The sequence below is a fragment of the Bubalus bubalis genome, chromosome 23 (assembly GCF_019923935.1).
Source record: "Bubalus bubalis isolate 160015118507 breed Murrah chromosome 23, NDDB_SH_1, whole genome shotgun sequence".
Classification (NCBI taxonomy): domain Eukaryota; kingdom Metazoa; phylum Chordata; class Mammalia; order Artiodactyla; family Bovidae; genus Bubalus; species Bubalus bubalis.
The window spans coordinates 25,943,552-25,965,721 of NC_059179.1; the positions used below are offsets into that span (position 1 = coordinate 25,943,552).

Consider the following 22,170-nt stretch of genomic DNA (forward strand, 5'->3'; position numbering starts at 1 on the left):
TTTCTTCCAGTCCAGCGTTTCTCATGATGTACTCTGCATATAAGTTAAATAAGCAGGGTGACAATGTACAGCCTTGACGTGCTCTCTTTTCCGGGAGTGTCTAAATAAAGCCTTAGGGAGAAAGGTACCTTGGGAGGACATGAGGCTAAAAGCATGTTGTTGAAAGCCGGCCAGATGGGCCGCAGAACCCAGATGATTGACCAGCTAAGCTGTTGTTGTGAGGAGCTCGCTGTTTTCCATGGCTCTCCCCATTTCTCCTATCACACCACTCCAAGGGGGACCAGCTGCCTCTTCCTCTAACCTGGCCTGGGGCCACACTGGGAGCCCTCCTCCAGTTTCATTGTAACAAGTGAGGCACAGCATTCAGATCTTCCTTCTCTCACACCGTAATCCAGACTCTCCCTCAGAGGTTTCCTTGCTATAGGTCCAATTGGGGACAGAATGTGTTCAAAGATCAAGTCATCCTGGACACCCCCTTTTCTGTCCTTTCCTCTGGGAACTGACTTTTGGTCTCTGTGATCAGTAACATTTCTTTCAGGGATCCTTTCAATTGACCCAAGATATTTCTAAAACAAGCTTCACTGGGAGCCTTGGATTCTCATCATCACCATGCCTCCAAAATCAGTCTCCTTGAGCTTTGCAAGAGAGGTTTAAGATATAGGCAGAACCAGCTCCTAAAGAGGATGTAACAGATGCTAAGCCCTGACAGGGCCGGCAGATTCTAGCTCTTGGGGGACTATACATACACCTGCCTCCCTGTCTCTCTACCACCCTTGGTAGATGTTACTAATCAGTCGCCAAACTCTGTTCTGTTGAAACCAAACATGGGCTCAGAATATTTAGCACAATGCTCCAGGTGGCCATGTTGACATTCTCTGTCCCATCCCTCTTTACTTCTTCATTTTTGTGTCTTCCAAAACCTGGATCTGAAGAGTTGAAGTCCAGATTCTAGACATAGATCCTCAGAACTGTTCACCATGCCACTCCCCACTCCACTGGTATTGACTGCCTGAGCCCTGAGCCCTAGGGTTATTTTTGGAAGTCTGAGTGTCAAAACAAATTGGTTAGCTGTGTGCTCCCTGATGCTGATGTGAGCTTGACAAGCTGTAGCCTGGCTTTAATTTCTCATTTTGAAGCATTAAATGTCAGGAGCTCAATTAACATTTTCATTATTGCATTTTTATTGTGCTCTTATTTAGGCTACAGATGTGTGGGAGCTAACATTCCCTTCCTGCTATTTTTAAAGAAAAAATATCAGCCTCCATGATAAATTCTTACATGTTTAGGGCACTCTCCTGCTTCTAAAGACCTCCCCAAATGCACATCAACATCATAACATAATTCAATCACGTGTTTCCTCATTCATCTGTTGTACAATTATTTATTGAGCAGCTCACTTTTAAGTTTGGGACATTTGTTCTGGGACCAGAGGGTTTGTGGGTAAACTTGGGCAATATGGATAGGCTAGAAAATCTTAACTACTTTCTTGTTTTTACAAATATAACCACAAGGTGATGCAAAGGGAAGAAAAAGAAGGGGAGAGGGAAAAGGTGTGAAGGAATAAGACAGGAATTGTGGTCAGTCTAGGTGTAATCCAGGTGACTTCTCCCACCATGCTTGATGACCATGGCTTAGTCGCTAAGTCGCTAAGTCTTGTGATCCCATGGACTGTAGCCCACCAGGCTCCTCTGTCCATGGGATCCTCCAGGTGAGAATACTGGGATGGGTTGCCATTTCCTTCTCCAGGTACTTGACGACCACGGTCTGCTGAATATTGTCATCTTCTTCTGGAAACTCTATCACTTTGGTTACATATTCTGTACCGTTGGTTTATTCAATGGCCTGGCACACAAGAAATATTTTGACAGGTTTAACTTGGAAACAGATACACATATGCACACACACACACACACACACACACACATATATATAGTCACACATACACCAGTTTTTCTTAACATAAAATTACATATGAGGAGGAAGGTGTTCCTAGGCTAGCATAATTGTTTACTCTTCTGGTCTTTGCCATAATCAAGATCAATTTTGGAGAGACTGATGGTATACAGAATGAATAGTTCAAGAGATCCAAGCTAATCAATATTTGGTCTTTGGGTGTTGCCTTTTACACAGGCGTCCCTCTTGTATTATTTATTTATTTGTTGTTTTCCATGTTAGATTATCTTCTTGCTGGGGTTTTAATATGACACCAAGAAAAAACTGCATAAATATATTCTAAACATAACTTGGAAAACCTGTACTCTCTGCTACCCCTTTCCTCAACCCCAAGCACATGTAATCTGTAAAGTGCCTGACATTTTCAAATAATCTGCTTCTGTTTTAGGCAACATTGGTCCAGAGCTCTCATATACTGACATCAGTGTGTTCATCTCTTCTGATGGGGGCAACACATGGAGACAGGTAACTGAGAGATTCGGGAACAGGGAAGAGATATTTAGGGCAAATTCTGCCAATATTTCTCTTATCAATGGATTCTCAGGCTCATTGTGACTTTTTGTTTGAAAAAAAAAATTGAAGCAGCAATTCTGTTTGGTCAAAGTAGCTGGAAGAATCGATGAGCAATGGGGTAAAATGGAAAGAGCTGGGCAAGGAATAAGAAGAACTGGGGTTTCCCTAGTTTTTTCATTCTTTCATTCAGCAAATGGTATGGAACAGTCACCAGATGCTAATTACCATGCCTGTGTGAGGGGATACAATCAATAAGACAATTTTGTATCATTAATGTGCCACGGGATCTTGGCAAGCAGGCCTCTTTACCTTTCTAGATCTGTTTCTTTATCTACAAGGTGAAGGGTATAGAATACTAAGACCAGCAAAGCCACAGAAGTGGCTTAAGCCATCTGTGATGGCTTAAATAATATGTGGGCCCAACCTTAGTTAAGGATGAGACTGCTTAATAGATATATGACCATATGAAAAATTAACTCAATTTTACAAACATTTTTGTTTGTAGTGCTGTCCAGTAGAACTTTCAGCAATAAGGAAAATGTTCTGTGTATATGCTGTCCTTTGTGTTTGTTGCACACTTGAAATATGGCTAGGGTGACACAGGAGCGAATTTTTAATTTTATTTTAATCAATTTAAATTTAAATTGTTTCTTCTAGCTACTATATTGGACGACACAGACTTATACAGTGTCAACAAGGTGTCAAGTATAAACCTGATGAGGCCATTGAATACTGTTGAGTCCCTTTTCCCATGGAGCTCAAAATTAAGTAGAGGAAACGGGTTCATAAATAACTGTAGCTTAGATTGTGTTATTTTAGTGTCATTATTAGCTTGCAGAGAAACGGAAGGAATTAATTCTACTTGGGCAAACTGGGAAAGATTTCACGAGAAGAGTTGACATTTTACTAAACCTTAAAGATGAGAAGGTTTCTATCTGAGGAAGAAAAAGGATGAGTATTGAATGTCTTAATGATGAAGATGAAGCAACTGTCTGAAATCTACTTGCACAACTTTCTGTTTGGGTCCCTTAGTGAAGATTATCACCATCACCAACATCATCATCATCACCACCCCCATTGCCCATCACTTCCACTACTTCCACTTATCAAAACAAAAAAAATTACCAAGGACATACTAGACACAACTCCTGTGTTAACTACTATAAGGCCTACTCCAAAGAATAAATGAAGATTCCTGCCCACAAGGGAATCAACTGGATGAGGAACAGACACATAAATAAGAACATACTTTCAAAACATAGGATACTCTCTTATAAGTGCCAAATAGGGTAGAAATTGGAACGTAAATTCTTCTGGTCCAGAAATTCACAACAGACAAAATATTGTCCCTGAATACAAGAAATAGCTCACCTGACCAGGTGGCTACTGCAACATTCCTTCCTTGTGTTATCACCACTTTGGTTTCCTTGTCTCTTTTCCCAAACAACTAAGCATTCCAGCTTCCACTACAGTGCTGAACAGGGCAAGAGTTAGAAGTGGCCAGAATACTATTTTAGAGAAGATAGTATGAAGAAAAATAACTTCTTTTCCTCAGTACTGAGAATCTTCTTGTAGTCCTTACTCTCAGACTTTGATCCAGTGCTTCTATTCATAGAGTCCACTTTTGAATTCAGACTCAGAGTCTGTGTTTATATCTGGAATATAAAAAACCACACCATTAGTGTGGACATTTAAAGGCAAATATGAGAAGAAAACCAATTGAAAGGTTTAGGCCCAAGAGTCCATTTGCTTTTCTCTGTGGTGTTCTCTGAGTCATATTTACAAGGGACACATTCCTCCTATCCCCTCCTTTTGAGCTCCGTTTATATCTTTTTACCCCTTCTAGTATGTCTCACTTAACCCACCACCCCAACCTCTCCATCCATAATGTTGGCTTTTAAGAGCCAACATTAGTGGTTAAGAACTGGAGGAACTCTCTAATTCCACTTTTCTCTAGAAGATCTAGAGGAGAGAACTTGTTCTCTGGTGGAGACAATTTTTTCTGTCTTAGATTGAAGACTTAAAAGTCATAAATTGTAGAAGTGTTGCTGTATGTGGAGTTAGGTCTGAGCTAAGGCTCTGAGACTTGCGTCATGGTAGGTGCTTAGTAAATGCGTATGCAGATGGATGGATGGATCACTGAATAAATCGATGAGTGAGTGGAAGGATTGATAGGTAATGGACAAATGAATGAATCAAAGAATGAGTAACTCTGCATCTCAGGAAGCATAGTATCCCATTGAACATTTAGCGTAAGGATCCCCAAGCACTAAACTTAAGTCTTCATTCAACCAGCATGGGAAATTAGGATGTGGTGGCTAAGTCTGAGAACTCAGTTATCATGTAGACTTTAATGTCCACATGTCTAAAAGGGATTGTCCTTTAAGTTCCTAGAAAGTTTATAACCCTACTATAAGATACATCACCGACTCAATGGACATGAGTTTGAGCAAACTCTGGGAGATGGTGGAATATAGGAAAGCCTGGCATGCCGCAGTCCAAGGGGTCATAAAGTGTCTGACATGACTGAACGACTGAATGAGACACACACCATTTATAAATTAGCAAATGTCTCATTTGAAAAGATGAGAAAGAGAAAGCTGACTAGTAACATACTCAGATGAAAAGATGAAAAAGTTTTTTGAAGCTGTGTTTTCCATTGGGTTATCTAGTTGAGCATGGGTCTTGTTGCCTGAACTTCTTGTGGCACACTGACTCACAGTACGAGGGGAAAGAACCCTGGAAATGCCATTTGAATGGATTAGGGACAGTTGACAGTTATTTGTTCTCTGCTAGCCCATTTTTTCATCTATTAAATGAGGATGATATTGCTTGTCAAACTTCTTGATAAGATTGTTGGAAGGCTCAGAATCTAGATGAAAAAATATATGTGAAAAACTTGGTAAACTTTCAAGCTCCATGCAAATGTAAGGTGTTGCTATGATCGTTGTTGTTGTTGTTGTTCCAGATCTTTGATGAAGAGTACAATGTCTGGTTCCTAGACTGGGGTGGCGCCCTCATGGCCATGAAACACACACCTCTGCCAGTCAGGCATTTGTGGTAAGGACAGCTTCCTACCCTATTAATGGAAAACTTTTCAGTGGAAAATATTGGGACAAGTTGCTATGCATGGTTTTATACCCATTTTACCCATTTCTTCATCCATTTCTTTATCCACCCCTTCATTTAATGTACATTACATCATCCAACTCTTAGGTAACAGTAGTAGACCAGATGACTTAGATGAGGAGGTATAATGAATAGTATTAAAATGCAAGCATATTAAATACATTATTCAGCTACACAGCTAGTACCTGGCAGCACCAAATTGGGTTTCTATCACCAATATGCTTCTCTTTTACCTGCTCATTTTCCAGATACTTTAATAAGTACACAGAGTGTTATTACATGGTCCCTGTCCTCTGGGACATCATAATCAAGGTAAGGAGTTTAGATCATCCACATATCATCAGAAATCTAAGCAATGCCTGCACAAGGATGCTAACTCTGTGCATTGCTGGAATCCTGAGGCTGCATGGAGCCTCCACACCCCCAGTGTGTGCGCAGGGGTGGGGGTCTTCATACCATAGGTGGCATGAGGGCTGATCCTTGAAGAAAGGATGCCAGGAGCAGGAGTAGAAGTGATGGGAGGAAAGCCAAGGGACGAGAAAACTCTGACCAAGCCTGGAATTCAGAAGACGTAGGGAGTGCTCTGAAGACTGTATTTGGTTGGAATCAAGAAAGTGAGTAAGTAAGGATGGGTAGGATTCAGAAGAACTAAAACACAAGTTTCAGGCATTTGGGTTGAATCCGTAGGTAATTCCTTCTAGTACCAAGACCTCTCTCTCTGTAGTAGGAAGAGCTCTCTCTGTTGAGGACTGAGTAGGGCTTACACTTCTAGAGAGGAAAGCTTGACTCTTAAGTTCATTAAGTTATTTTTTTTTTAACCAAGAAAAGTCACATCTCTTAGTCCTTATCATTGTATTCTAAGCATTGCTATCCAACTTGGGAAAATTATTTAATATTCACTCAGGAAAATGTAATAAGATCAAATGTTCCTTCTCAAAGTCATTAATACAAAGTTTGATATTTCCCTTATCCCATGAAATATTTTTTTTTGTTGGGAAAATAAATATTTATAGAGCTCAGAAAAAAAAAAAAAAGCTACATTCCTATTGAATTTTCTCTTAAAATAGTAACGATAATATTACCCCAATTTGTTCACCTTGTTTACTTCAGTTTACAAAAGATTAAAGATGATTGTTCAAACTAAGCTCTTGAAACAAATTTGTTTTTCCATTTAGAGGAGGTTGATACTGTCGTAAATGCTACAAATATTTCCCTAGAGTTAGTTACCAGCCATGATGTCTGCTTACACGTCCACTTATGAACGCCCTTCTCTGAAATAGTCCCTGCAATGGTTAAATGCCAGCTACTGAGTGTGTCAGCAGACAGCAGTGGCACTTCACTCGTTCACAGATTCTTTGCACTCCTCTTTCAAAGCTGAGTGAGTGTTTTATAAGGGCCTGACCTTATCATTATCGTCAATATTTCCTTATAAACTTCTTGACTTTGTCTCTGGCTGGCTTATGAGTTGCAAGTTTGTGAAACTCAAATGCAATTTCTTCATCACCAGTAGCTTCTAATTAAGTTACAACCTTCAAGGTAAACAAATAGCTTATTTTAAGTGGAAGAAAGGTTAAGTAATCAGTTCATTGTTCTTTTCTGTAGTAGGTCTCAGACTGACATTATTTTGGCAGCACACACAGATGTATATATATTTGCATAAGAAAAAGACATTGGCCTACCCACTCTCCTGTAAGGGTAGAGTGGCTCTCAAATTTAAATAATAGCTATATCACCTTTCAGAAAAAATTGGAACCATAATTGAAGAGCTGGGGAAACTTGAGCTCAGCTAACAAGGCATGCTGTTTCCTATAAATTGAAATGATAGGTAGCTAGATATGCATGGAGACAAAACAGCATACAAATGAACCCATCCATTTGTGACTGTATACACTTAGATCCATTGAGATTAGAATTTAAGTGCTATTTCAGGTAAGCCCTCCATCCAGTATTATTAGTATTACCTTTGTACCTTAGAAGCATTAGAGTGAAATGAACAATGGAGCCCCGTGGAATGCAATGCTCTAATGAAAACTTATAATAGAGTTACTCATCAGCGGGTAGACAGGGATCCCACTGTTTGCTTAGCCCTGACAAACTGTCAGTGTCTCCTTTCAATGGAATGTTCTTGGAAACTGAAAACAAAACATCACCTGGCCATTTTTGTTCCTTTGCTCTTCTGTAAGTAGTTATGAGCACTGGCGTTTTTGTTCAGAGAAACATTCACATGAAAACAATAGTTGCAACCAGTATGTGCCTCTGAGAAGTGAAAGTGCAGGTGCTGTTCTTAAGGACTTCCTTGTAGCTTCATTGCCATCACCTCGTGCATTTGGGATAATGTAAAATGGAGCAATACACCTAACCGAAGGGAGGAACGTTGATCATCGATGACCATTTTAACTCTGTTTCTGTGCTAGAGTATTCAGGGGAGGACTCTGATTGTTGTTGAAAGATTTCATTTCTTTTAGTGGCTCTCATCTCAGTATGATAAAGTCACCAATGCATGGAGTTAGGAAAGGTCTTGAGGAGACAGTACAGCAGATACCTCTCTGACAACTCGTGAGACACCCACCTTACCAGGACAGCACAGAGCTGACCAACATACAGATGGATTCCCACCCTGTACATCAGCTTTAGTTGTTAGAAAGTTAGCTTTGTGCCGAACAATAATGAATCTACTTGCAATTTCTGTCTGCCAGTCCTTGTTCTGCTGCCCAGACCTATGCAGAGTAAATCTGTTCCAGAAATGGGTGTGAATTTTAGAGTCCTACACTTGGAAAGGACCTAAAGAGATGGCTCGGTCTAGGCTTTCTAAGTTGTGGAAAGTGATTAGATATGCAATTCAAGACTGATCCCATGCCTTTGTTCATTTATTTCTCACATATTGATTGAGCCTATACTCTTTCCCCAGTATTAATGTAGGGGTTGGGATATGCCAAAGGACAAGACAGAATGCTCATTTGTTGTTGTTGTTGTTCAAATATTTGACTTTCTTTTTTAGAACAATTATGAGAATACAAATCTTTTCTACCTTATTCTATCTGTTTTTAAACTGATATTTTCACACATCTATCCACATTCTAATTTCATTCACAGACATTACCCCTTTTCTGTAGGCAACAATTATTTTTGTGTGCTGAACTATTTGGATCTTTCTTACTTAGAAAGTTAAAAGGCGATGGTAAATTATTCAGCTCTAATTCTTCTTTCCCTTAACTTGATTCAATTCATAGAACCTGTTTCTAGAACAACTTGTTTCTTAATTTTAATCACATTGATTGTCAGTTTTCTATAATGATTGAAACTGAACGTAGTGTTTAGGATCTGGTGAAGGGATAATTTCTTCTCTTGCGTATGCTAGCTGTCTGTGAACACGGCCTAGACTCACAATGACTTGATTATCACAAAAGCGACCTTGCTGGAAAATATTTATCTTGTGATTGACAATCACGTAAGTTTTTTTTTTTTTTTTTTTCAGCTTGAGCTTCTCATGCAAGTTATTATTTTTCCTTTCTCTGGCTATGGCAATCTTTGCCTTTTTTTTTTTTTTAAATAAAGTATTCTGCTTTAAGTTGGTCCTATCTTATAAGTGACAGCCAATTCTACATCCCTGGCTTTGATCTCTCTCCATAAATCTGGATGCATCCATCCAAAGGACTTCTTGACAGTGTTACAGCATGGAAATCCAAAGCACATCTCAGCCTAGGTGGACTGAGCAGAAACAAACAAAACAACAGAAAGCTTTGCTTCTCCTATTCTTCCCATTTCCCTACCTCAGTTGCTTAACCCCCCAAATTCATGTTGTCTGTGATTTCTTTTTGTTCAAGCAAAAGCCTATTGATTTTATCTGTAAAAATATCCTAAAAGTCTTATTGACTTGACCTGTAAGAATAGCCTCAATCTCTCCATCTCTTTCTATATCCACTATTATAACCTCTGTCCAAGCCCCTTCTCTTACTTGGTCTCTTACAATTACCCCACCTCCCCTCACTCCCAACACCTTCCTCCCCCCACCACCCCCCACTCCGCCAACACACACACTGATTCATCTCCCTACATCCTGTTTGGGCCCTGACAGTCCACTCACCACAAAGGAATAAAAGTTATCTTGTAATGGTTAAATCAGGTCCTCTCTGTCTCTCTTTTCAATTTGAAAGCAAAGTCATTTGTAATCTGCCCCAGCCTTATTTTCTTGACTCCATTTCCTCCTGTCAATCCCTCTTCCACTAATCTACAACCACCTACTGGCCTTCTATTCTTCTTTTTTTTTTTTTTTTTTTAAATTTTATTTTATTTTTAAACTTTACATAACTGTATTAGATTTGCCAAATATCAAAATGAATCCGCCACAGGTTTACATGTGTTCCCCATCCTGAACCCTCCTCCCTCCTCCCTCCCCATTCCATCCCTCTGGGTCATCCTAGTGCACCAGCCCCAAGCATCCAGTATCGTGCATCGAACCTGGACTGGCAACTCATTTCATACATGATATTTTACATGTTTCAATGCCATTCTCCCAAATCTTCCCACCCTCTCCCTCTCCCACAGAGTCCATAAGACTGTTCTATACATCAGTGTCTCTTTTGCTGTCTCGTACACAGGGTTATTGTTACCATCTTTCTAAATTCCATATATATGCGTTAATATACTGTATTGGTGTTTTTCTTTCTGGCTTACTTCACTCTGTATAATAGGCTCCAGTTTCATCCACCTCATTAGAACGGATTCAAATGTATTCTTTTTAATGGCTGAATAATACTCCATTGTGTATATGTACCACAGCTTTCTTATCCATTCATCTGCTGATGGACATCTAGGTTGCTTCCATGTCCTGGCTATTATAAACAGTGCTGCAATGAACATTGGGGTACTCGTGTCTCTTTCCCTTCTGGTTTTCTCAGTGTGTATGCCCAGCAGTGGGATTGCTGGGTCATAAGGCATGTCTATTTCCAGTTTTTTAAGGAATCTCCACACTGTTCTCCATAGTGGCTGTACTAGTTTGCATTCCCACCAACAGTGTAAGAGGGTTCCCTTTTCTCCACACCCTCTCCAGCATTTATTACTTGTAGACTTTTGGATTGCAGCCATTCTGACTGGTGTGAAATGGTACCTCATAGTGGTTTTGATTTGCATTTCTCTGATAATGAGTGATGTTGAGCATCTTTTCATGTGTTTGTTAGCCATCTGTATGTCTTCTATTCTTCATTTCACACCAGATCTGCCCTCCAGAATGGCTCTCACCTTGATCTTTGCATAGTAAATTCCTTATTATCATTCAGATCTCAGTTTAAATGTCACCTCCTCAGAGAGGACTTTCTTAAATTTTCAATGCAAAGTAGCTTTACTCTCTATCATATCACTCTATTTTAACTGCCTTCATGACACTTATTTTTAACATGTATTTTTAGTCCATTTACCTACATGTTGTTTGTCTCCTCAAACTAGAATATGATCCCAGTGAAACTACGGCATTTCTTGTACACTGCTTATCCCTACACATAGGCTACTGCCAGACCAGGCACATAACTAGATATTTATAGGTGAATTCTATGTTTTATAGTCCTGCCTTGTCACTATTTAGAGGTCAATGGTAACTTTACTCCTATCTCCCTGGTACTGGTGATCTTATCATTTCAGCTTCACCTGTAGGCCTAAAGGAATTCCCAGTTCCTTTGTCTTGCCCATTAATGAGCTACGAATTGGGAAGGAGAAGGTGGGTCCTGAAGGGTTACCATTCAGTATAGTTACTTCAGAACATTAAAAGCTCCTAGTTATCTGAAAGAATAGCTCTCATAAATGGCAGACCCAAATTTCTGATACTCAAGAGATTAACTTTTATAATGTTGTATTTTGTGGATTTTCTTTAGGAGTTTTGGTTTTAATAATTATCTCAGTTTGAGAAATTTGGGGGCTGGAAATTACTGACCTCAGAAAGTCACTGGAATGGCACAGACTTGGGCTTCCTAGTGATACGCAGACCATAAATTATAGTCCCAGCTTTCATCCCTCAGCCTGGCTCTGGAGATTGTCTCCTCGTTTGTGCTCATTTTATATCATCTATAGACTTTGGTTATTGTCTGTGTTAGTCTTCCCACTTGGATGTTGGCATTTCCTAGTTTTTTTGGCTGATCCTATCCTTCCATTTAATCCATGCTTTTGCTCCTTCATGTAGATTCAGTTCATGCAGCGTGCTTTTATTTTCCAGCAACCTATTGCTCCACCTTGGGCTCAGTTTTTCTTTGGAACTTCCATCTCAGAACTCAGAGCTCAGAAGGCTGTGAATGGTCCCTCTGTTTCTACTTACTGCTATCTTATCTTCATGTATAAAGTACAGATGGTTTTCCTCTGCCCTATTAATGGCAGTGACGTGAAGGCTCCTCCTTCCCTGGGATGCTGGTGGCACTCACTGCAATTTTTTTCTGCTGAACTTCATCATTAAGGAAACTGAGAATGAGACCAGGACAGAGGCCTTTAATAACCACTTTGACTTCTTTCTATCAAGACAATAGTCAATCCAAAGTTGTCAAAATAAACCAGGAGCTAAATAAATACATTTTTTTTTAACCTCCTGTACTTAGCAGACAGAGTTAACTAGTTAGCGGCCATGACATATTTTGAAGCACCTGTGAGTCATTAGGAATCAAACCAAGAGGATACATGGCAGGAAAGGTAAACTCATTCCTAATTATACTCTCACTTTCACTTTTATTTTATTTTTTTAATTTAATTTAATTTAATTTATTTTTTTATGTTTTATTTCAAATTTTTTTTGAAATTTTATTTTATTTTTAAACTTTACAATATTGTATTGGTTCTGCCATATATTGAAATGAATCTGCCACAGGCATACATGTGTTCCCCATCCTGAACCCTCCTCCCTCCTCCCTCCCCATTCCATCCCTCTGGGTCGTCCCAGTGCACCAGCCCCAAGCATCCTGTATCGTGCATCGAACCTGGACTGGCAACTTGTTTCATACATGATATTATACATGTTTCAATGCCATTCTCCCAAATCTTCCCACCCTCTCCCTCTCCAGCAAGGTGAAAAGGCAGCCTTCAAAATGGGAGAAAATAATAGCAAATGAAGCAACTGACAAACAACTAATCTCAAAAATATATAAGCAACTCCTACAGCTCAACTCCAGAAAAATAAATGACCCAATCAAAAAATGGGCCAAAGAACTAAATAGACATTTCTCCAAAGAAGACATACAGATGGCTAACAAACACATGAAAAGAACTCAACATCACTCATTATCAGAGAAATGCAAATCAAAACCACTATGAGGTACCATTTCACACCAGTCAGAATGGCTGCGATCCAAAAGTCTACAAGCAATAAATGCTGGAGAGGGTGTGGAGAAAAGGGAACCCTCTTACACTGTTGGTGGGAATGCAAACTAGTACAGCCACTATGGAGAACAGTGTGGAGATTCCTTAAAAAACTGGAAATAGAACTGCCTTATGACCCAGCAATCCCACTGCTGGGCATACACACTGAGGAAACCAGAAGGGAAAGAGGCACGTGTACCCCAATGTTCATCGCAGCACTGTTTATAATAGCCAGGACATGGAAGCAACCTAGATGTCCATCAGCAGATGAATGGATAAGAAAGCAGTGGTACATATACACAATGGATATAGGGTTAGGGTTAGGGTTATAGGATATAGGATATATATCCTATATATATATCCTATATCCTATATCCTATAGGGTATAGGATATAGGATATAGGGTTATAGGATGTAGGATATAGCCATTAAAAATAATACATTTGAATCAGTTGTAATGAGGTGGATGAAACTGGAGCCTATTATACAGAGTGAAGTAAGCCAGAAAGAAAAACACCAATACAGTATACTAATGCATATATATGGAATTTAGAAAGATGGTAACAATAACCCTGTGTACGAGACAGCAAAAGATACACTGATGTATAGAACAGTCTTATGGACTCACTTTCACTTTTAAAATGAGAAACTCATTTCCATGAGAAGCAGTTCAGATTTGCCCAACTTCCTCTGGTTCCACATCAATGATTATTTAGCCTCAGCCTATTAAAAAAATAAGCCAAGTCCATTAAAGTTGAAATAAGATTAACTGTCATCATCATGCTGTACATTAGATCTCCAAGAACTCATTCATCTTGCATAACTGAAACTTTGTACCTTTGACCATTTCTCCCTCCTGCCCATTCTCCACTTCCGCCCATTCTCCACTCCCACTCTCTTAGAGACCAGCTTCATTATGACCAACCTTTCACTATATCTCTGTCTATCAAAGTATCATTTTACACTTTAAATATGTACAATTTTTTTAATGTCAAAGATATGTCAGTAAAGTTGTTTAAGAGAAAATAAAAGTCAAGACTGATGTTGATAATTTAGGAATGATAGAGGATGACATGGCTGGATGACATCACCAACTCGATGGACATGAGTTTGTGCAAGCTCCAGGAATTGATGATGGACAGGGAAGCCTGGCATGCTGCAGTCTATGGGGCTGCAAAGAGTCGGACACAACTGAGCAACTGAACTGAAACATTTTTATGACCGCTGTCTGATTTTGTTTATAAAAGCAGGTCCAGGTATACCAGAAATATAAAACTTGTTTCATGACAGACTAGTTTTTCTAGCTGAGTAAAGAGATTGACTTTCTTATTTTTAAGATCAGTTTATTTGGGGAGAGAGGATAAGATAGAGACACATTTGCAGAGACTGGACTGAGTAGGTTGACAAGTAATGGGGACAGAGATTTGTATCTAGTTCATGGATGTTAGCATAAGTCATGCTTGAAAAGTGCCTGGATAGATTAGAAGAGTTTTCTTAATCATTCCTTTTTTAAAAAATTTATATATTCATTTAACATTTATATAGTACCATGTGCCAATATTTCTGCTAATTGCTAGGAATGCAAAAATGAATAGTATGGTCTTTGACCTCAAAAAGATTACAGTTCATTGAAAGAGTCAGACATGTTTTAAAACTGTATGTAACATCAGGTAAGAAGCATTATAATAAAGGTGTGATATCAAGTGGGTGGCGGGTCAGACAATGAACATAACCTACGTGACCCCTGAATTCACACGATTATAATGTTGAACAGAGGGATTCCAGGTGAGTTAAGAATTCATCACTCAGCACTATGATAGGGGAAGGCACGAATGTTGTAGGAAAATAGAGTTTCTACAGTTGAACTCAGAGAACTGTGTGTTGTGGAGTCAGAGAAGAATTAAGAACTAACCAGGCAAAAGGATCGCAGAAAATGAAGCAAGTAAAGCTGCTTTTGGGAAGGAGGAGAGTTGAGAAAAGTTTCTCAGAGAAGATGGTCTTTGAACTTTGTCCTCTGGTTAAATCAAGCAACAGTTGGGAACTCCATAATATCAAGAAAGGGATATTATTAAGGAACTGACCGCTCAAGATTGCTCAACTCTTCTTCACTAAGCAGCATCCTTTTAAAGAGTGTCAGATGCTGTGTCCACAAAGGGCCAGGCCTTCCTCTTCTCGCTGGTCGAAAGATGGAACAGAGTTGCCCGGAACGTCTCAGGCACTCAGTACTTGTTCCTAAAAGCCCCTTAAAGTGGCATCAGGGAGGGAAAATGATACTTCATCCATTCTGAACAAATAGGAAATTGCTATTTTTGATCTGAAAGACACACACCTCCCTTCCCATAGGGTACACCCCACACTACTCAATTTATCTGTGTCCAAAAGTCCAGAGACTGAATTGATTATGCTGTAACTGAACCTCAGGTTTCATTCTGAGTACTAGAAACGTGACACTTCATCCACTAAGCCCTCCTGCCTGGCTTGTTTTTTTTTTTTTCCCCCAGTTCTAAGATGTTGAAATATTTTTTTTTTTTGCATTTCTTGGGGCTGTCTCTGCTTGAGCCAGGAAATGCCATTTTTATCAAATCTCTTAATAATATAGAAAGATGTTGAAGATTAATGTCTATTGATAATCCAGACTGCCATAAAATAAGAGGAGAATTTAATAACCTGAAAAACAGTTGTGAAAGAGTGTGGTTTTCTCTTCAGCTGTCTCTTCCATGTTCTTGTTTCCAACCCAGGGTGAGTTTTGATGAGGGCCACTCCTGGGACAAGTATGGTTTCACTTCGGTTCCTCTCTTTGTGGATGGGGCCCTGGTGGAGGCAGGCGTGGAGACCCAGATTATGACGTGAGTACTTCTTTGTGGCTGAGAGGAATCCAGGGGCTTGGTTTCTGCTTCCACGGAAGCCGTGGGTTTTCCCCAGGGAGGCTTACACTGAAGCAATTCAGTCTCTGGGCCAAAGTTTCCTCATCTGTAAGATGCTCACAGCCACCGATTCAAATGGCTACTGACGGGATTACAGAAGCTGGGCTTCTAACAGAAAAGTTAAGGTTTCTCATAGAATTACAGTATTGTAACAAATTTCCATTTATCCAAAACCCAAGTCAACAGGAAACTTAAGGCTTCAGATGTGTTTTCTCTTTCCAAAACAGCCCAGTAAAGGACTAAGGATGGGGACAGGGAATAAGCAGCCAACTTACTGGAAACAGGGGATGTTTAAAGGGAACCGCCTGGAGTCTGTGAGTCACATACACAGAGTTACTGCTGTTCCACTTCAGATTCATTTGCTGTGAAAAGTTTTCCGTAGTCCTTTACAGTGAGAATAGATGGTGGGGATATATATCTGAAAGCTAGATAAAGCCCCAGAGTACTTTCTGAATATTAAAGAAGATAACTTGATGTTTTCTAAAAATATATCAAAATCTAATTCTCAAAAAATGGATGACCCATGTGTGTGTGTGCACGCTTGTGTAAATAGAGGAGTGTGGGGGAATAGTTATGCTAATACTTCACCAGTAATACCAAACCGCACCTCACCTCATCTTCCCTGGTCCCGAGACTGGAATACTTTACATTTTAATCATTCACTGAACAGAATGAAGGGAGTCTTCTGAGCAAGATTAAGGGGAATTTGCTGTACTGTGGCGTTGTCACAGAAAGGCTTACAGAGTGCTTCTGGACTGGTTTGGGGGAAGGTTGTCTTTTTACTCTAAGAGAGACTGCTGTTCTTTTAAACTTTGTGTTCATTAATTTCTTTATAGCTAGAATCAGTCTTCCCAAAGAGACTGATAAGCTTTGAGGAGGAGGCAAATGGCTAATTCCTATGCTTTACTTTTCCCCCAGAGTGATGTTAAAAAATTATTTATAACTGTGGATATGCAGTTTTGATCAAATGTTATAATCTGGCCCCTGACTGCACCACTTTTACCATGTTCCTCACCTCCGCTTCCAGCCTCGTATCCAGAGAGTTGTCCAGCCACTTCTCTGAGCTTTCAGAAATACAGAAAGAACCCAGCCATGATGGAAAATGGTGCACAAATTGGGGAAAACAAGCAAACAAAACAAATGGACAAAAGTCCAGTCCTAAGAAATTCAGCAGAAACACTACAAAGGGGTTTCTTGTCTACAGCAAGAGTCTTATAGGATTCTCAATGTCCTCATTATTTAAAAAGTGTTTATAACAGAAAATTTGGCTCCACAGTATGTCTTTGAAATTATTTGGAACAAATGCAGCAAAGAGCGATTTTAAATTATCTTTAACTCTCCCCGAATTTTCCAAATTGCCTGTACAAACTTCTCTCAAACTTCAAGGGTTTGTAAAATGTGTCTTTTAAAGCCTTAAAAGACATGCTCATTTTTGAGCATGTTGTTTGTGCTTGGCACATAGACTCTATGGTTGGAAAGTGAAAGACATGATGTCAAACCCTATGAGGAACTACTATAAATCTTCCCAGTGGATGGATTTCATTTGTAACTGGTGTCTTTAGGTGCAAACCTTTGCCATGACAGGACTTCTCTAGACAATTCTGTTGTACAGTTTGAGGATTTCCTGTAGAATTTGTTACTAAGGAAGTTCAGCTTTAATTTGAGTTTTTCCAGCAATTTCTTTTCATTCTCCTAAAATATCCTCTAAAACAGATATCTTACCATCAAAATTTATGATTAAAGTTTCTATGATAACAAGTGAACTCTGTGGGTAAGCTGATGAGTCACTTGATTAATTAAGAGTTAACAATATTGTATGCAAGTTTAGCTGTTCAAGCCATAGACAATATTTAAGATATAGATGTTATTAATGCTTAGCCATTGTGGAGAAGGCAATGGCACCCCACTCCAGTACTCTTGCCTGGAAAATCCCATGGATGGAGGAGCCTGGTAGGCTGCAGTCCATGGGGTTGCTAGGAGTTGGACACGACTGAGCGACTTCCCTTTCACTTTTCACTTTCATGCATTGGAGAAGGAAATGGCAACCCACTCCAGTGTTCTTGCCTGGAGAATCCCAGGGATGGGGGAGCCTGGTGGGCTGCCGTCTCTGGGGTCACACAGAGTCGGACATGACTGAAGCGACTTAGCAGCAGCAGCAATGCTTAGCATCTAAAGCTTCATCATTTGGTGAATACACAAGGACTAAATATTCAAAGACACTATCATAATACAAACTTTATTTCTAAAATATAAATGATTTGAGAAATATGTAGATATATTTGTATAGTGAATATGTATGTGCAAGTATTTTTGTATATGGACATATGCACACATATACATGTACACATAGATACACATGTATATATGGAGAGATTTAGACAACAGAGATACACAAATGAGAGAGAAATTCCAAGGATCTAGGATTGTGGCAAAACTTTTATAAAGTTATACTACTAAAAAACTAGTGGTACCTTTTTGCCAGATACTCTTATTGATGAGCAAATCACGAAGAAACCCCCGTCCTTGTGGACTTCGCGTACCTGTGCATTAAATAAACACGGCGCAAATGACTCAGTCATGTTGTGCAGAATACTCTGCCGAGAGATTAAAATATTTTTGTAGGAACTCCAGGAAGCATATCACAGAATACTAGGAATACCACCTTCTTTTTTTTGTAAGCTGACTTTTACAAATTATTTCCCATACTTTGTCACTGGCTATGAAAAGAATGCCTTCCTTTCTAGAACCTCCTGTAATACAACCACTAAAGAGTTTTAAGTTATGAGTTCCAAGTTCTATAAGGCAAAGGTACTTACACTCAAGATTGTGCAATCTGCTTTGAATTTATCAAGCCAGATGTGGCTTTTCAGATCTGATGACAAGCCCTAGAAAATTGATACAGCTCTAGAAGATCAGGCAGTGACAATACAAGTGGTCCTAAGGTTAGCTTTTCCCTGTTTATGTAGCAAAGAGATACACCAGTCCTCCTTTTATTCTGTGTTCTCATCTCTTTATGTGATATATCCTGCATGCTTCTCTATGTGGCCACTCTGAACTCATCTCATGCTTCTCTTGGGCATTACTTTGAATAATAGTGCTTATACACCAATCTGTACATGACCTGGCACTCCCCAGCAAGTTTAAGGCCATAGTTAAATTCTGTATTTATCTAATCATAAACAGTAATATATTTTTTTTTTTTCTTAACTTCAGATGGGGTTTAGTTGGTCACATGGATATGAAGGAGGTTGACCTCAGGGCTAAACCATTTACTGAAAAGACAATATAGCCCTTCTGTTTTCCTTTCCTCCCCAATAAGACTCCAAGGAGTGTGGTAGAGTTTGTCCCCCTTCTACCTTGCTTATCAAGATCTTTTAAATGGTTAGTAAGCAGAAAAGGATCTAGAATAGTGCATAAGTTTCTTATATGGGATTTGAGACAGGCAGGTGTTTGTCTTTAATGAAATAAAGATGAGTTTTGGAAGCAAACACCCAACTGACTATAAACAATTCAAGCTTCCTATTTTTAAGTTTTCATTAAATCAAAGTTTCTGTAGTATGAAAATGACCCAGGGCCCTTTAGATAGCAGAAGGGTAGTCTCTGGAATGATTGCCAAGAGGCAATTTCTGTCTCGATTTTAGGTTTAAAAAGGACTTTAAAACCAAGTGACCCACTAGGATAACCACTGCTTTTCTTCAAGGAATGGCCATGCAGAGACTGAAGCAGGAGTTCAAAAAATTTTATATATCCCTTATGAATTTCAAGGACAGGAAGTTCATTTGGGGACAAGATTGCTTAACCTTGCCATTTAAACAGAAACTTACTAATGATGTAATTCAAATAATGATGTTGGTTATTTGAATTCTGTATCTTTCCTCTTTCTGTTTAACCCTGACTCTGATACTCAACTAGAGTCAGGCAGAAGTAAAAGCAAACTCATTCACACTGAGGTTTTATTGCCTTATCCTATTACATTCATTTAAATATTTATAAGTTTGTGATGATTAATGTTATGTGTCAACTTGACTAGGCCATGAGGTACCCAAATACTTGGTCAGACATTATTTTGGATGCTTCTGTGAAGGTGTTTTTGGGTAAGATTAGCATGTAAATCAGTAGACCCAGTAAAACAGATCATTCTCCCTAATGTGGTGGAACTTATCCAATCAGTTGAAAATCTAGATAGAACTAAAAGGAACTAAAAGGCTAACTCTTCCCTGGGCAAGAGAGAATGAAGACTTCTTGCCTGGCTGCATTTGAAATGGGACATGGCTTTTTCTTGCCTTTGGTTACAACTGAAACTTCCACTTTTCCTGAGATTCAAGCTTGGGATTCCATCACTGGCCCTCCTGTCTGTCCAGCTTGCTAAACCACTCTGCAGGTCTTGGGACACGTCAGCCTCCATAACTGTATGAGCCAGTTCCATATAGTAAGTCTCTCTCTCTCTTTCCCATCCCTATCTCTGTGTCTTTTTCTATTGCTATCACCTATTCACTCTGTTTCTCTAGAGAGCCCTGACTACTACATAGTTAATTAATTCAAAAACATTTAATGAGATTCTAATATATTTTAGACTCTTTTAAGGGGTATTAAAGAGGTAAATACAACTCTTTCTACCTTTAAGGAGCCCTCAGTCCAGTGTATTGGTGTGGGGGGAAATGAGATACATAATCTTCAGGAAATCCTAGTTAGAAAACCAGGACATAAGTAGAAGGAAGTAAAAACTTCACATATACGAAAGTTGAGAACTGAGTCAGTCTGGAATTTTCAATAGCAGTTCACCAGTAGAAAAGCAATTTATAGGTAATAGAATGTAAGTTCAAAGAAAGCATGCATTTTTAATAGTTTTGCCAAGTACTGCAACTGCAGTGCCTGAAATGGGAGTAGGCGCATAGTAGAAATCAGTAGTTATTGGTTGAAAGAATGAGTGACTTCAAAACAAAGGAAAGAACCATGAGAGCATATGCCTGAGTTTACGTGATATTAAGCAGTAGAACCAATGAAGGGTCTTAGGTTATATTTAGGAATTTGACTTATACTCAGAGTGTTCTTGAAATTGATAACATGGAAACACCACTCCTCGTCTCAAAACCCTTCTTCAAAACTCTTCTCCAAAGTGGAAGGCTTTCCATTGCCTTTCAGATAAAGTCTAAACTCATTGAATGGTCTACAAATACCTACACTGAGTCCATGTCTAGAACTCATTTCGGGCCCCCATGCTCTAACCTCCCTTCTCTGATTCACTGGTACCTTCCTGCCCCAGGGTCTTTATCTGTGTATCCATCTGGAATATACCTGTCTTCCCCACTTGAATAACCAAACTTCTAATTAAGTATCTTTCAGGTCTCAGCTTATGTATTAGCTTTTCTGGCACATCTTCCTTTAGCCCACCAGAAAAGGTTGGGGCCCCATGTTATATGTAGTCCTACCTCATATATTTTTTCCTTCACAACACTTTAGGCAATACATATTAACAAAAGTGGCAGTTGGTTTAGTAGCTTCCCCTCCCTCTTCATCTACCCTTAAGATACAGAGATATGTGTATACATGTAAACACACACACAGGCAAACATGCACACAAGTGTGCACACACACACAGGCTTTAAGTTCCCATGAGGGCAGATCTCTGTGTGCCTTATTCTTTGACTACCATTTGCATCAGTTTTGTACTAGCACTGAGGATTTAACCATATATATGTATTGATTGATTGAATGCAGAAATGAACGTTATAGACCCCAGATATTCTGAAGTGCTCTATGTGATCAGAATCCAGGAGTTGCAAATTATGGGACCCTGGAGTTGGGGAGGAATCTGAGCAGTGCATGTCTCTGTGCAAATGTGTGATGATGAAGCAGGGGGTAGAATGGCAGTGGGCCCAGAAGGGCAGTTAGAAAATAAGGAACATCCCAGGAATTTCTTATTTCCCCCACCATCCACAGACTCCTTTCAGCTTCCACTTCTACCAGAAGCCAAAGCTCAGGAGCAGGCAACCTTCTAACACTGTGGTTTTATAGAGGAATTTGTGTGGGGGATACAGTCCCCAGCTTGCAGGCATGGGATTTGCTTGCTTTTATTGGTCTTTTTTCCACTGTCTCTTCAAAGGTTATTATTTCAACATTCCCCAGGTAACCTTGACAGGAACCATCTAGTCTAGTCTAATTCACAGTGAAATGTGACCATTCCTATTACTTAAGGCTGAGAACGGGGCTGGATGATTGACAAGCCGGAGGGCCTATTGCCATCTCAGGCAGAGGCTTTCCAGTCAAAGAGATGCCCGTGGCTGTTGGAGCACTTGTGTTTCTTTGGTTCGCTGCTGCTGCT

At 39.5% G+C, this 22,170-nt stretch overlaps 1 protein-coding gene across 2 annotated transcripts in view; it reads left to right on the plus strand.

The window, feature by feature from the left end:
• SORCS3 (sortilin related VPS10 domain containing receptor 3) overlaps positions 1-22,170 on the plus strand; it is a 637,309-nt gene that overhangs the window by 535,668 nt on the left and 79,471 nt on the right. For both annotated transcript variants that reach the window (XM_025274418.2, XM_025274419.2), the window contains exons 12-14: positions 2,342-2,418; positions 5,435-5,526; positions 15,663-15,770. In XM_025274418.2, coding sequence (XP_025130203.2) covers positions 2,342-2,418; positions 5,435-5,526; positions 15,663-15,770 — 277 coding nt within the window. The remainder of the gene's footprint in view (positions 1-2,341; positions 2,419-5,434; positions 5,527-15,662; positions 15,771-22,170) is intronic.